Below are 14,265 nucleotides of genomic sequence, written 5' to 3'. Positions count from 1 at the left end.
GATCTAAAAGCAATAGCAAGATAATTTAAATCTATATAGTAATATCTGTAAAAGGAAACAGTCTAAAAACCCCATTGAAAAGGAAAAATTGTCACTGATTTTTTTTTTTTTTTAGTTTTATTTATTTCGAGAGAGAGAAGAGAAGGAGAGAAAGAATCTCAAGCAGGCTCTGTACTGTCAGTACAGAGCCCAGCAACGGGCTTGATCTCAGGAACCGTGAGAGCACCTGAGCTGAAATCAAGAGTCTTACACCTAACCATGTGAACCAACCAGGCGCTCCTGTCAACTGGATTTTTAAAAAACAGACAACAATGTATTCCCTAGGAGAATCACTTCACAAATTAAAGACACAATGTAAAGTCATGGAAAAAAGATAAACATAAATGCTATTAATGTTATTAAAATAGAGTAGCTATATCAGATCAAAGTTAATTAAAGAGCAAATTCTATGACCAGGGATAATGAAATCTATCTCATAATCATAAAGGGATACATTCCCCAGAATGACATGAGGATCCTAAACCATACACGTGGCAACAGAACTTCAAAACCCCTGAGAAAACGGACAGGAATGCAATGACAGACCAATCAACAATGACAGTCAGAGATCTCCATGTCCCTTCTCTCCAGAATAGAACAAGTAGACAAAATCAGTACCTCGGCGACTGTAACATGACTATCAAGGAAACTGCCCCAATTGACATTTACAGAAAACTGTGAGATAAAAGAAAAATTATGTATTGTTCTCTGCCCCTGGCTCCTACATGGAACCCCTAACGTCCTTGTATTTCCTAAGTGACGAGGGTAACAGCAGCATCTTTTGTTATAATGAGGCCTCTCCTGTGTGGGCTCTTTGGGTGGGGCTGCTCACCGGAAGGATGGTGATTTTGAGCCTTATCCCCTCATCCTCCAGAGAGAGGACAGGGGCTGGAAATGGAGTTAATGACTGGTCATGAGTATATGAGGAAGTCTCCTCAAAAGCCCAATGGCTGGAGGTTCAGAGAGATTTCAGGCTGGCGAACACCGCCCCTCCAGGAGGTGACACACCCCAACTCCATGGGGACAGAAGCTTCTGCACTGAGGACCTTCCCAGACCTCATCCCGTGTGTCTCTTCATCTGACTGTCCATCCGTATCCTGTATCATAGCCTGTAATAAACTGGTAAATGTGTTTCACCGAGTTCTGTGAGGGGCTCTAGCAGGCTAGTCAAAGACAATGAGGGGGTTGTTGGCACCTCTGATCTAGATCAGTTTGCAGAAGCACATGCATCAGCCTGGACTTACACCTGGTGGCTGGAGTGTGTGGAGGGGCATCCAGGGAGAGGGTGTCACAGTTGAGGTGAATGGTAGGAAATCAGCTGGTGTCGGAGACTGCTTATTAGTGGGGGAAACCCTCCACGTATTTGTGACCGGAAGTGTCAGAAGTGAAGTCTTCTGTGTGAGTAGTGAGGGAGACAGGATAGAAGCATACAGTAGGGGAAAAAAACAGATTTTTTCCCTACACAGGAGAAATACTGATTTTTTTCATTCATAAGAACGCTCCACCTAACCAGGGAATTAAACACAATCTTTAAAAGTGCACACAGTACTTTACCAAGAGAAACCATATTCTGGGCCATCAAACTTGTCTCGCTAAATTTTAGAGTGGGCATCCCTGTCGTGTTCCTGATCTCAGGGAAAAAGCTCTCAGTTTTTCCCCGTTGAGGATGATGTTAGCTGTGGGCTTTTCATAAATGGCTTTTATGATCTTTAAGTATGTTCCTTCTATCCCGACTTTCTCAAGGGTTTTTATTAAGAAAGGGTGCTGGATTTTGTCAAAGGCCTTTTCTGCATCGATTGACAGGATCATATGGTTCTTCTCTTTTTTTTTGTTAATGTGATGTATCACGTTGATTGATTTGCGAATGTTGAACCAGCCCTGCATCCCAGGAATGAATCCCACTTGATCATGGTGAATAATTCTTTTTATATGCTGTTGAATTCGATTTGCTAGTATCTTATTGAGAATTTTGGCATCCATATTCATCAGGGATATTGGCCTGTAGTTCTCTTTTTTTACTGGGTCTCTGTCTGGTTTAGGAATCAAAGTAATACTGGCTTCATAGAATGAGTCTGGAAGTTTTCCTTCCCTTTCTATTTCTTGGAATAGCTTGAGAAGGATAGGTATTATCTCTGCTTTAAACGTCTGGTAGAACTCCCCTGGGAAGCCATCTGGTCCTGGACTCTTATTTGTTGGGAGATTTTTGATAACCGATTCAATTTCTTCGCTGGTTATGGGTCTGTTCAAGCTTTCTATTTCCTCCTGATTGAGTTTTGGAAGAGTGTGGGTGTTCAGGAATTTGTCCATTTCTTCCAGGTTGTCCAATTTGTTGGCATATAATTTTTCATAGTATTCCCTGATAATTGTTTGTATCTCTGAGGGATTGGTTGTAATAATTCCATTTTCATTCATGATTTTATTTGGGTCATCTCCCTTTTCTTTTTGAGAAGCCTGGCTAGAGGTTTGTCAATTTTGTTTATTTTTTCAAAAAACCAACTCTTGGTTTCGTTGATCTGCTCTACAGTTTTTTTAGATTCTATATTGTTTATTTCTGCTCTGATCTTTATTATTTCTCTTCTTCTGCTGGGTTTAGGCTGCCTTTGCTGTTCTGCTTCTAGTTCCTTTAGGTGTGCTGTTAGATTTTGTATTTGGGATTTTTCTTGTTTCTTGAGATAGGCCTGGATTGCAATGTATTTTCCTCTCAGGACTGCCTTCGCTGCGTCCCAAAGCGTTTGGATTGTTGTATTTTCATTTTCGTTTGTTTCCATATATTTTTTGATTTCTTCTCTAATTGCCTGGTTGACCCACTCATTCGTTAGTAGGGTGTTCTTTAACCTCCATGCTTTTGGAGGTTTTCCAGACTTTTTCCTGTGGTTGATTTCAAGCTTCATAGCATTGTGGTCTGAAAGTATGCATGGTATAATTTCAATTCTTGTAAACTTATGAAGGGCTGTTTTGTGACCCAGTATATGATCTATCTTGGAGAATGTTCCATGTGCACTCGAGAAGAAAGTATATTCTGTTGCTTTGGGATGCAGAGTTCTAAATAGATCTGTCAAGTCCATCTGATCCAGTGTCTCATTCAGGGCCCTCGTTTCTTTATTGACCGTGTGTCTAGATGATCTATCCATTTCTGTAAGTGGGGTGTTAAAGTCCCCAGCAATTACCACATTCTTATCAATAAGGTTGCTTCTGTTTATGAGTAATTGTTTTATATATTTGGGGGCTCCGGTATTCGGCGCATACACATTTATAATTGTTAGCTCTTCCTGATGGATAGACCCTGTAACTATTATATAATGTCCTTCTTCATCTCTTGTTACAGCCTTTAATTTAAAGTCTAGTTTGTCTGATATAAGTATGGCTACTCCAGCTTTCTTCTGGCTTCCAGTAGCATGATAAATAGTTCTCCATCCCCTCACTCTGAATCTAAAGGTGTCCTCAGGTCTAAAATGAGTCTCTTGTAGACAGCAAATAGATGGGTCTTGTTTTTTTATCCATTCTGATACCCTATGTCTTTTGGTTGGCGCATTTAATCCATTTACATTCAGTGTTATTATAGAAAGATACGCGTTTAGAGTCATTGTGATGTCTGTATGTTTTATGCTTGTAGTGATGTCTCTGGTACTTTGTCTCACAGGGTCCCCCTTAGGATCTCTTGTAGGGCTGGTTTAGTGGTGACAAATTCCTTCAGTTTTTGTTTGTTTGGGAAGACCTTTATCTCTCCTTCTATTCTAAATGACAGACTTGCTGGATAAAGGATTCTCGGCTGCATATTTTTGCTGTCTAGCACCCTGAAAATCTCGTGCCAATTCTTTCTGGCCTGCCAAGTTTCAAAAGAGAGATCAGTCACGAGTCTTATAGGTCTCCCTTTATATGTGAGGGCACGTTTACCCCTTGCTGCTTTCAGAATTTTCTCTTTATCCTTGTATTTTGCCAGTTTCACTATGATATGTCGTGCAGAAGATCGATTCAAGTTACGTCTGAAGGGAGTTCTCTGTGCCTCTTGGATTTCAATGCCTTTTTCCTTCCCCAGTTCAGGGAAGTTCTCAGCTATGATTTCTTCAAGTACCCCTTCAGCACCTTTCCCTCTCTCTTCCTCCTCTGGGATACCAATTATGCGTATATTATTTCTTTTTAGTGTATCACTTAGTTCTCTAATTTTCCCCTCATACTCCTGGATTTTTTTATCTCTCTTTTTCTCAGCTTCCTCTTTTTCCATAACTTTATCTTCTAGTTCACCTATTCTCTCCTCTGCCTCTTCCATCCGAGCCGTGGTGGTTTGCATTTTGTTTTCCATTTCCTTTAAAGCGTTTTTCAGCTCCTCGTGACTGTTCCTTAGTCCCCTGATGTCTGTAGCAAGAGATTCTCTGCTGTCCTGTATGCTGTTTTCCAGCCCAGCGATTAATTTTATGACTATTATTCTAAATTCACTTTCTGTTATATTATTTAAATCCTTTTTGATCAGCTCATTAGCTGTTGTTATTTCCTGGAGATTCTTCTGAGGGGAATTCTTCCGCTTGGTCATTTTGGATAGTCCCTGGTGTGGTGAGGGCCTGCAGGGCACTTCCCCTGTGCTGTGGTGTATAACTGGAGTTGGTGGGCGGGGCCGCAGTCCGACCTGATGTCTGCCCCCAGCCCACCGCTGGGGCCACAGTCAGACTGGTGTGTGCCTTCTCTTCCCCTCTCCTAGGGGCGGGATTCACTGTGGGGTGGCGTGGCCCGTCTGGGCTACTTGCACACTGCCAGGCTTGTGATGCTGGGGATCTGGCGTATTAGCTGGGGTGGGACGGCAAGGTGCACGGCGGCAGGGGGGGCAGGCTTAGCTCGCTTCTCCTTAGGTGATCCACTTCAGGAAGGGCCCTGTGGCAGCAGGAGGGAGTCAGATCGCTGCCGGAGGTTTGGCTCCGCAGAAGCACAGAGTTGGGTGTTCACGCGGAGCGAGCAATTTCCCTGGCCGGAGCCGGTTCCCTTTGGGATTTTGGCTGGGGGATGGGCGGGGGAGATGGCGCTGGCTAGCGCCTTTGTTCCCCGCCAAACTGAGCTCTGTCGTCCGGGGGCTCCGCAGCTCACCCTCCCTTTGTCCTCCAGCCTTCCCGCTTTCCGAGCAGAGCTGTTAACTTATGACCTCCCAGACGCTAAGTCGCGCTTGCTGTCGGAACACAGTCCGTCAGGCCCCTCCGCTATTGCAAGCCGGACTCGGGGGCTCTGCTTGGCCGGCGAGCCGCCCCTCCGCCCCGGCTCCCTCCCGCCAGTCCGTGGAGCGCGCACCGCCTCGCCGCCCTTCCTACCCTCTTCCGTGGGCCTCTCGTCTGCACTTGGGTCCGGTGACTCTGTTCTGCTAATCCTCTGGCGGTTTTCTGGGTTATTTAGGCAGGTGTAGGTGGAATCTAAGTGATCAGCAGGACGCGCGGTGAGCCCAGCGTCCTCCTACGCCGCCATCTTCCCAGAATCTCGCTAAATTTTAAAAGAATTCACATCACACAAAATATGTGTATGACCACCATGGAATTATGATAGAAATCACTAATAGAAAAGCCTCTGGAAAATCCACAAATACTTGGAAAACAATGACCTCCTTGTGACTAACCCTGGGACAAAGAAGACGTAGAGAAAGAAATGAGAATGTAGCCTGAAGTGAATGAAAATGAAAGCAGAACATTCATAATTTGCCACCACAGCGGGAGAAACTGAAGACCACGTCCTTGGAAAAGGGCTAGCCACAGAGCACCTAAGCCAAAGACTCTTCCTTTTTGTTTGTTTGTTTCCTTTGGGTGTTTGCCAAGGAGTGTGAACCTCCTCCTAAGTGAGCTCATGCAGTTCTGAGGCTTACTTAGGTGAAGCAGGACAGTGAAGAAGGCAAGGTTCTTGAGGTTATTTATAAATATTTGATTATGATAAACCAGTTGAAAATGTTGTAACTGAGAACACATAGTCCACTGAGGGTAGTTGGATTGTAAAGGGCAATATATTTCTAGATGCATTAAAATAAATGGGGGCACCTGGGTGGCAGAGTCGGTTGAACAGAACGTGGAGCTCCCTTAAATTTCTCTCTCCCTCTCTCTGTCTCTGCCCCTACCCCATGCGTGCATGAGCTCTCTCACAAAATAAATAAACTTACAAAATTAAAACAATAAAATTAAAAATAAATGGAAATTTTAATGGAAGTAGAGAATATAAAATGGCAGATATGAGGGTAGTAATATAGGGAGGGAGTAAGTGAAAACATGATTTCAAAGGTGGTACAATTACTGGAGACAATGACCTTGGGTAGTTAAGATGGGTAAGGAGGAAAGAAAAGGTCACAAAGTACCAGTCAGCTTTCTAGAAGGGTTTTCTATGGTAGCAAATATCCCTGAATTCTCTTGGGTTCATCAGAACAAACATTTATTTCTTCCTCATATAACTTCTATCATTAGTCACCTCTTGCTTGGTTCTGTCATTTGAGTCTGGGATTCAGGATAGAACTTCAGTCTATGTGGTTATAACTATTCTTGCGCCAGAGAGAAGAGAAGGAGCAAACAAAGCTTTGAAAGCTTCTGTTTACACTTAAAATATGCCATTCTACTCACACCGCATTAGTCAAGGTGGCTATAAATTGGGAAGGACGTGTAGTCCCCTCAAAAAGAAGAAGGGGTGCCTAAGTCATGTGGCCAAGCTTGATATCAAAGAGCAGAGACATATAATCTCACAAGAGGGTGATAATTAATTGGAAATATTACAATGTACGATAGTACAACTTCTATCAGGAATCATTTATCCCTTCTTTGTATTTCACACAAAATACACTTAGGTTTGTCCCGAAAGAAAAAATTTCTACCCAAACATGACTACAGTCACATGGGAGGGTCTTGCAACGGTCTCGTGAGATTCCTCTTGGTTGAGAGCCTGACATGGAGTCCTCACTCCTAACACATTATAGTGGAACAGAAAAAAAACTCAATAAACCCTCCTATTCAGAAAAGAAAAGGAAAGGAGGGACCCAGCAGTCTCTGGTCCACAGCAAACAGGGAGGGGCAGGAATGAGGAAGGATCTTTTCTTAGGTTCCTACTTTTCCCCTGAGAATAGCTTTCCAGTCCTTTGTGTTTCACCGTTCTTGACTTCATGTAGTTACATCTGCTAAAGTGTCAGAAACCCTGTCTTCCTTGTACAACCAGCCGTTTTCCCCAGTGACCTCCTTGCCATCACAATGTACATCACCAAACATTATTGCATGATCACAGTTTCCTTCTGGTGCAAACTTAGTGCATCGTGGACAGCACAGTATTTTTAAATAGCACTTTACGTGATACCAAACAGCTACATCTATTAGCTATACTCACCATATTTAGCTAGACATGCCATGCTCTTCGTATTTATTTCAGGGTCATTGAGCCTCTCGGGCCCCTCTAATAGAGCCACACCTGTGCTTTCCGTTCACTAAGCCATGCTGTCCAAGAGAAGCAATCCCACAGGACCTACTGTAGTCAACGGCAGGGAACTTCATAGGGCATTAATTAGGGCCATGTCTTTCATGTAGACTTTGCCATGAGTTTGAATTTTAACTTGTCCTTGACCTCAAAGGATTTATTAATGGTCAGTTTTACCCGCTAGAGATGAGGCACAGTTACGTCCTTAAATCCTATTTGCAAATCAGGTCATTCACTTCTGACATCAGGTCTTTCTTGGAATACTGTGTTAAATGCAGCTGAGAACAAAGTGGCATGGTAGTATCTTTTGCTTTCCTGATCTCCATATTGGTGGAATTGATATACAGGGGGGATAACCATCCCCCACCTCGGGAGCATTTGCAAAGTTCTGGGGACATTTTTAATGTCATCATTGCGGTGGTTCTACTGGTATCTAGTGGGTACAGGCCAGCAATGCTGCTAAATATCCCACAATGCACAGTACAGTTTCATACATGAAAGAGTTATCTGAGCCCCAAAGTCTACAGAATTGTATAACTTATACCATGTAAACCTCAATCAATAGAAAGCAGAATGTCTATATTAATACCAGATAGAACAAATTTCAGAGAAAACAAAATTACTGAGGATAGAGGGGGAAATTACATGATTGACGGGTCAAACAAGGTGACTTTGCAATGCTGAGTGTATATCCACCAAAGAATAGCTGCAAAATATATTAACCATCAAATGATAGAACTGAAAGGAGAAACAGACAAATTGACAATTACAGATCGAGACTTCTCTCAACAATTGATAGAATAATGACAGAAAGCCAGCAGGACACTGATGAACACTACAACACCATCAAGTCACATGATCTCATCAATATTTTTATAACACCACCCAAACACAGGAGATTACACATTTATTTTCCCCTCAAGAACATATGTCAAGACAGTTCTTCTGCTGGGTCCTAAGGCACCCTTCAACAAATTCAAAAGAATAGAATCCTAGAGGGTGTTCACTGCCCACAATGGAATCCAACTACAAAAACATAAAGTTAACAGGAAAATCTCCAAACACTTGGAAATTAAACAACATACCTTCCAAATAATCCACAGGAAGAAGAGGAAGACTTGAGGGAAATATACAGCTGCATGAAAATGAAAATACAACATGTCATTATCTGTGAGATTCAACTGAAGCAGTACTAAGAGGGACATTGATGCTCAATGCTTATACTAGAAAAGAGGGAAAATATCCAGGAACAATCTAAGTTGCAGCAAGAAATCAGAAAGGAAAAAAAGAAACACAAATGAAGCAGAAAGAAGGAAATAAAGGCAAGAACAAAAATAAGTAAAACTGAACATAGGAAACAATAGAGAAAATAAAACAAAGAGCCGGCTCACTGAAAAAAATCAAGTTCATGATTCACTAGCAAAACTACCAAAAAATATAAGAGAAAATATAAATGACTCATAACAAATTAAACAGGGAATATTACTCCAGAACCTGCAAACATCAAAAAGATAGTAAGGGACTAATACAAAACACACATATACTTGAAAACTTAGGGGAAATGGCCCAATTCCTCTAAACGTACAGCTTACCACAAATCACCCATGTGAAAGGAATGGTAGGAATCCTTTGAACTGCAGAGTAAGTCTGCAATCTGAAAATTCCCTCCCGAAAAAGAAACCTGCAGGCACACAGAGTGAGTGTTGAGTGTTCCTCAGCATCCATTCTGTGTAGCCAGGTGGACTGGACTGTAGGGACCTCGAAATGATAACCAGCCCTTCCCTTGAACACATACCCTAGATAAGAGCCCATGGAGACAGAAGCAAACGTGCTTTCCTGATAGGACTTTCCCCATCTCCCAGGGTCTTCCCCTTGTCCCCTTTTGATAATACCCCCCCACACACCTCCAAAAGCTTACCGAAACCCTACTCTGTTTGGTTTGAATTGACCATTGTGGCCTTAGCCCAGAACCCCAAGGGATTCCACTGAGGGACCCTAATAAAGGCCTTCACCCTTGGTCCTGCCCTAAGATCTCTGCCTGCACCCTGTCTTAATCTCCTCACACGACCCCCATGGGTGTGCAGAATAGCTCCCCCACGATCTGTGAGTAATTAACTTCTCTACTTCACTTTCCCTTACAATCTCTCGTTGAACCGTGGCTCACCATCTGACATCTAGGAATCTACTTAACAAATATTAGTACAACAAAGTCACAACACCAACACTAGACAATTCTATCAAACCTACAAAGAATTAACAGGAATTCTATACAATTTCTCTCAGAAAATAGAAGAGTGAATGAATACTTTACCCAACTAACCGTATGAGGCCAGTAGTAGCGTAATACCAAAACTACACAAAAACATTAAGGGGGCAGGGGGAGATAACTACCAAAGAAATCCCAAATGAAGGTGCAAAAATTCTTAGCAAACTATTAACAGTGGAAGTCAGCAATACACAGAAAGAATTGTACACCATGACCAAATGGGTTTATTTGGGGGACAGAAAGCAGTTTCAAATTCCAGCAGTATGAGCCATCATATTAACAGGCTGGACAGGAAAAATCACAGGATCCTGTCAATTGATACAGAGGAGAATTTGACAAAATTCAACACCTATTTATGATCTAAACTTTCAGAAAACTAGGAACAGAGGGAAATTTCCTACACTCAGTAAAGAACACCTGCAAAAAACTTACAGCAAACTTTATCCCTAATAGTGAAAGACTGGATGCTTTTCTTCAGAGACTGGAAACAAGGCAAGGACGTCCAGTCCACTCTCACCACTGATATTTGACATGTTATCAGAAGTTCTAGTCAGTGACAGAAAAGGAGTAAACAAAAGTGGTAACGAGAGAAAAGCAAGATAAAATAGTGTAGCTACTTGCAGAAGCCATCATGGTTGTGTTAGGCTGGATAACACGCCCATCCCAAAGGATGGCCACGTCCTTGTGCCTATCACACGGGAGTGTTACTGTAAATGTCGTAAGGGAGTCTGCAGATGTGCTCTGGTGAAGATCATGAGGCGGGCGATTATCCTGGATGATCTGGTAAATGCGATATGGTCCCGAGGGACTTATAAGAAGGATGCAGGTAGAGTTACTTATGTAAAGGTTGGTGAAGTGATGACAGAGGTAAACACGTTTGAAGATGCTATCCTGCTGGCTTCAAAGAGGGAGGAAGGGGACCACCATGAGGCAGAGGATATAAGTGGCCTCCAGACATGGGAAGGTAAGGAAACAAAATCTGACCTGGCACATCCAGACGGAGCACAGCGCTATGGATCCATTTTACACATTTCGCCTCCGGAACTGTAAGAGAATAAATTTGTTAAAGTCATTCAGGCTGTGGTAATTTGTCACAGCATCAACAGGAATATTTTTGAAGTGGTATGTATAGAAAATACAAAGGAACGTACAAAAATTTCTAGAAGAACGAAAATTTACAAAGTGTCAGAACACAGAAGCATGCAAAAATCCACTGCATTTCTATATACTAGCAATTTACACCTTGAACCTGAAATTAAAAGTACAATACCGGGGTGCCTGAGTGGCTCAGTTGGTTAGGTGTCTGACTTTGACCTCAGCTCAGGTCTTGATTTCAGGGTCAGGAGTTCAAGCCGTCCACTAGGCTCTGAGCTGGGCATGAAACCTACTCAAAAACAATCCATGTATGATTGCTTAGAAAAGAAAAAGTAAAAGAAATATGAGCCCACATTCCAGTGCAGGGACCTGTGGCTCTGAAGACAAGAATCAGTCACTGGGAAATGGCAGAATGGCCTCCAGGCAACTGAGGCCATCATCTCCTTGTCAGACACCGGGGTTGGAATCGCGGGGACTTTCTATCTTATTCATCATTTTTCATTTTTTATTTACTTTTTCATTTACTTCACTGTGTGCTCGTTAACCTCCACACACTTGGTTTCCAAGCACCAGACCACAGCCAACTACTACAGTTAAGATGTTTCAAGTTATTTCACTCAAGACCTGAAGGAACTCTTCAGATTTAGCACCTACTTTGTACCTGTCACCATCTCATATGCATTTTTCACATCACAAGAGTCTCCCAACAACCCACTGACTTCTGTATCCCTTGGTGTAAACTGGGAAAAAAAATGTAAATGAAACATATAATCTGGGTCACAACGTGTGGAAAGAAAAGATAATGACAAGGGAAAATTGTATAAAAAAAAGAAGTTTTACTACAGTTGAAAATGAGCCATGGAATGAATTGTTCAAGACCATACTTTGAAATTCACATTTTAAAATCCTCTGGAAAATTGTTCTAATAAAATTGTTTAGTAACATTTATGATCTAATAAACATTTCCAAACATCTTCATTAAGCTAGCATAAAAATATCTTAAGGCAATTTATCTCAATAGTATTCTATAAGCATATCAACAAGCACATCATACAATGGAATCTAGGTGTACAGAAGGAAAAGGAATGTAACAAATTAGCATGAAGAAAAGTTTGTCTTTCCCAACCAAGAAATCAGGAGTTTCAAGACTACATATTCAGTGTATTACTAAAGAGTATCCATTTTTTGGTGGCTGATGACTGACACCTTTTAAGCCTCACCACCACATCTGTTCTGCCCACCTGCCCAAGCTGAGAGAAAAGCCTGGTGCTTCCTTTGGTATCAGCCGGAAGTTCAAACCACAGAAGGCATCCTCCCCCAGCTCCACCCAGTCACCACCCAAAACACACCAAACCACTCACCATTTCCTGTTCCCTCAAGCCATTTTTTTTTTTTGACCAGCTTGGAAGTCTGTGCTCTCCCTAGAAATCTTAATTACAGTACGTGTTCTCATCACACTTTTAGTGCATGGCACCACCAGTCTCGATATCCAAACCCAACTTTGGTTAGGGTTCCATCTGTTCCAGTGGACGGCCACAAGTGGAAGTTAACAAAAAATGTGTTAGGCAATGAATATGTGAAATTTCTAGTTTAACTATGAAACAAATGCTCCCATTGTATACTGTTCATTCTAAATTACTTCTTTAGTGCTCCAAGCTAAAAACAATTATTTTTAGCCTTATTGCTGAAATTTTATCTCTGAATTTTTCATGTGTACTATGTTCCTATTTTCACTTTATTTAAACCATGTTAGAAACCATGGGTTTTATTTGGGCACAAAACACATGAAGGAAGAGAATCATATGGTGCAGATTCTTGAATGGGGGGCAGGTTTTAGGGAATCAGAGTCTTGAACTTGCACTGCTGTGGCATTTTTTATTATAGCCACATAAATATCCTGGGGCAAAGTGTGGAGAGAACAACTCAAATGCAAAGTGTTAAGTATATAATCTTCAAACTGTCCATTCTTTAATTCCATCATGGAAGGAAATTATTATAGATTCTTTCAACCTTGAGAGCCTAATGGCACCTTGTTACTATGTGTTACAAAGTACTCTATAGAGATGGGATAAAACTATGTTGGAAAAAGAACATGATTCCTTCAGGGTTATGGAGAAAAATTATTTAAACTTCATTAATGAAAACATGAGACTTGTGATACATTCCAAAGTAAACAGTAGCAAAATGTAATGGCAGGGGTTAAGTATGAATCATGCACATACTGTTCTGATTCTTTTGATTCAACTGCCCTCTCAGATAACTGCTCTCTTCATTTTCCAAGAAATGGGAAATGGCATTAATGATCCATCAGTTTGTCATTGATAGTATAGCACAGCTATTACTATCTTCCCCTGCGTTGTTTCTACCACATAATCCATCCCTAGCAAACAAACTATCACCATCATCTCATGAAAAGGTCAGTCCCTGTAACTCATCTAAAGAAGCGTCCATCTAGAGAAGAATGCCTTGAACATAACAAGCAGGATGACTTCTATGGTGGTTTTGCATTATTCTCTGCCCCTCCCCAATGCACATTCACACAAAATTGAATCTGACAACTCCATGTCCTTGTAGTTTAGGGAACATGGATATGAATGGGTCACACCCAAGGAAGTAGGCCCCTTCATCTTATGACTGCTCCTCAGAGACCGTCAGGAAAGGCCTGTAAGGAAGGCTTAAGATCAACAGACTTCAAACTTGAGGGTGAAACTCATAAATAGTAATGTAGCCTTTTCAAGAAAACTCAAATATCTTATACACAGAAAATCATGAGCTACTTCCACACATCCTTGTTCCCGTGATATACATGTTTTAACATTTTGTGACATAATTATTTTGCAGTGTGTAACATTTCACATTAATCACTGAGACCTACAGACTTAGTTATTCCAGCTGGATCCAGTTATTCCTGGATTTTCTAATGTGTGGTCTGTTCTGTGAATTGGTCAAAATATTTACCAAAGTTGTAAGGATTTGCAAGGATTCTCACCAGTACAAATTTGTTGTCAAATCCTGAGGACACACGGTTTTTTAAAAGTATTTCCACATTCAGCATATTTGGTATAGTTTCCCCTGAATAAATTCTCTCATTACTCTAAAGGCATGACAATTTATTGAAATTTTATGATATTCTTTACATTTGTAAGGTGGCTCTCCAATATAAATCCTCTGACGTTCCACAGTTTTGACCTTGAGGCAAAAGACTAATGCACATTAGTTTTGTGTGGTTTGTCTGAAAGGTATATATTCTAATCTCATTGTAAGGCATGGAAAATGGCTCTGCCACAAACATTTACATGGTTTCCCTTCAACATGGACTCTTGTTGCAAAATACTTGGAACTCAAGCTAAGAGCTTTGCTACACTCATTGCATTTATAAGGTATATGGTCTAGTATGTTCCTGCAATTTTGATCTTTGGGTAAAATCCTTTCCACACACATTACACATGTGTGGT

The 14,265-nt window shown here is 41.4% G+C and overlaps 2 protein-coding genes across 2 annotated transcripts in view; one reads left to right on the top strand and one right to left on the bottom strand.

The window, feature by feature from the left end:
• Window positions 1-14,265, top strand: part of LOC124510813 (zinc finger protein 160-like) — a 339,108-nt gene that overhangs the window by 27,105 nt on the left and 297,738 nt on the right. The window lies entirely within an intron of this gene.
• Window positions 1-14,265, bottom strand: part of LOC124510827 (zinc finger protein 677-like) — a 62,134-nt gene that overhangs the window by 22,643 nt on the left and 25,226 nt on the right. The window contains exons 4-5 of the mRNA XM_047077494.1: window positions 10,700-10,759; window positions 8,535-8,584 (exon numbers count right to left, since the gene is read on the bottom strand). Of these exons, the coding sequence (XP_046933450.1) occupies window positions 8,535-8,584; window positions 10,700-10,759 (110 nt within the window). The remainder of the gene's footprint in view (window positions 1-8,534; window positions 8,585-10,699; window positions 10,760-14,265) is intronic.

This window comes from Lynx rufus, unplaced genomic scaffold (genome assembly GCF_022079265.1).
Source record: "Lynx rufus isolate CCGP_SWC_20201006 ecotype Redwood Valley unplaced genomic scaffold, mLynRuf1.p SCAF_16, whole genome shotgun sequence".
NCBI classification, from domain to species: Eukaryota; Metazoa; Chordata; class Mammalia; order Carnivora; family Felidae; genus Lynx; species Lynx rufus.
This window is presented reverse-complemented; position numbering and strand designations above follow the sequence as displayed.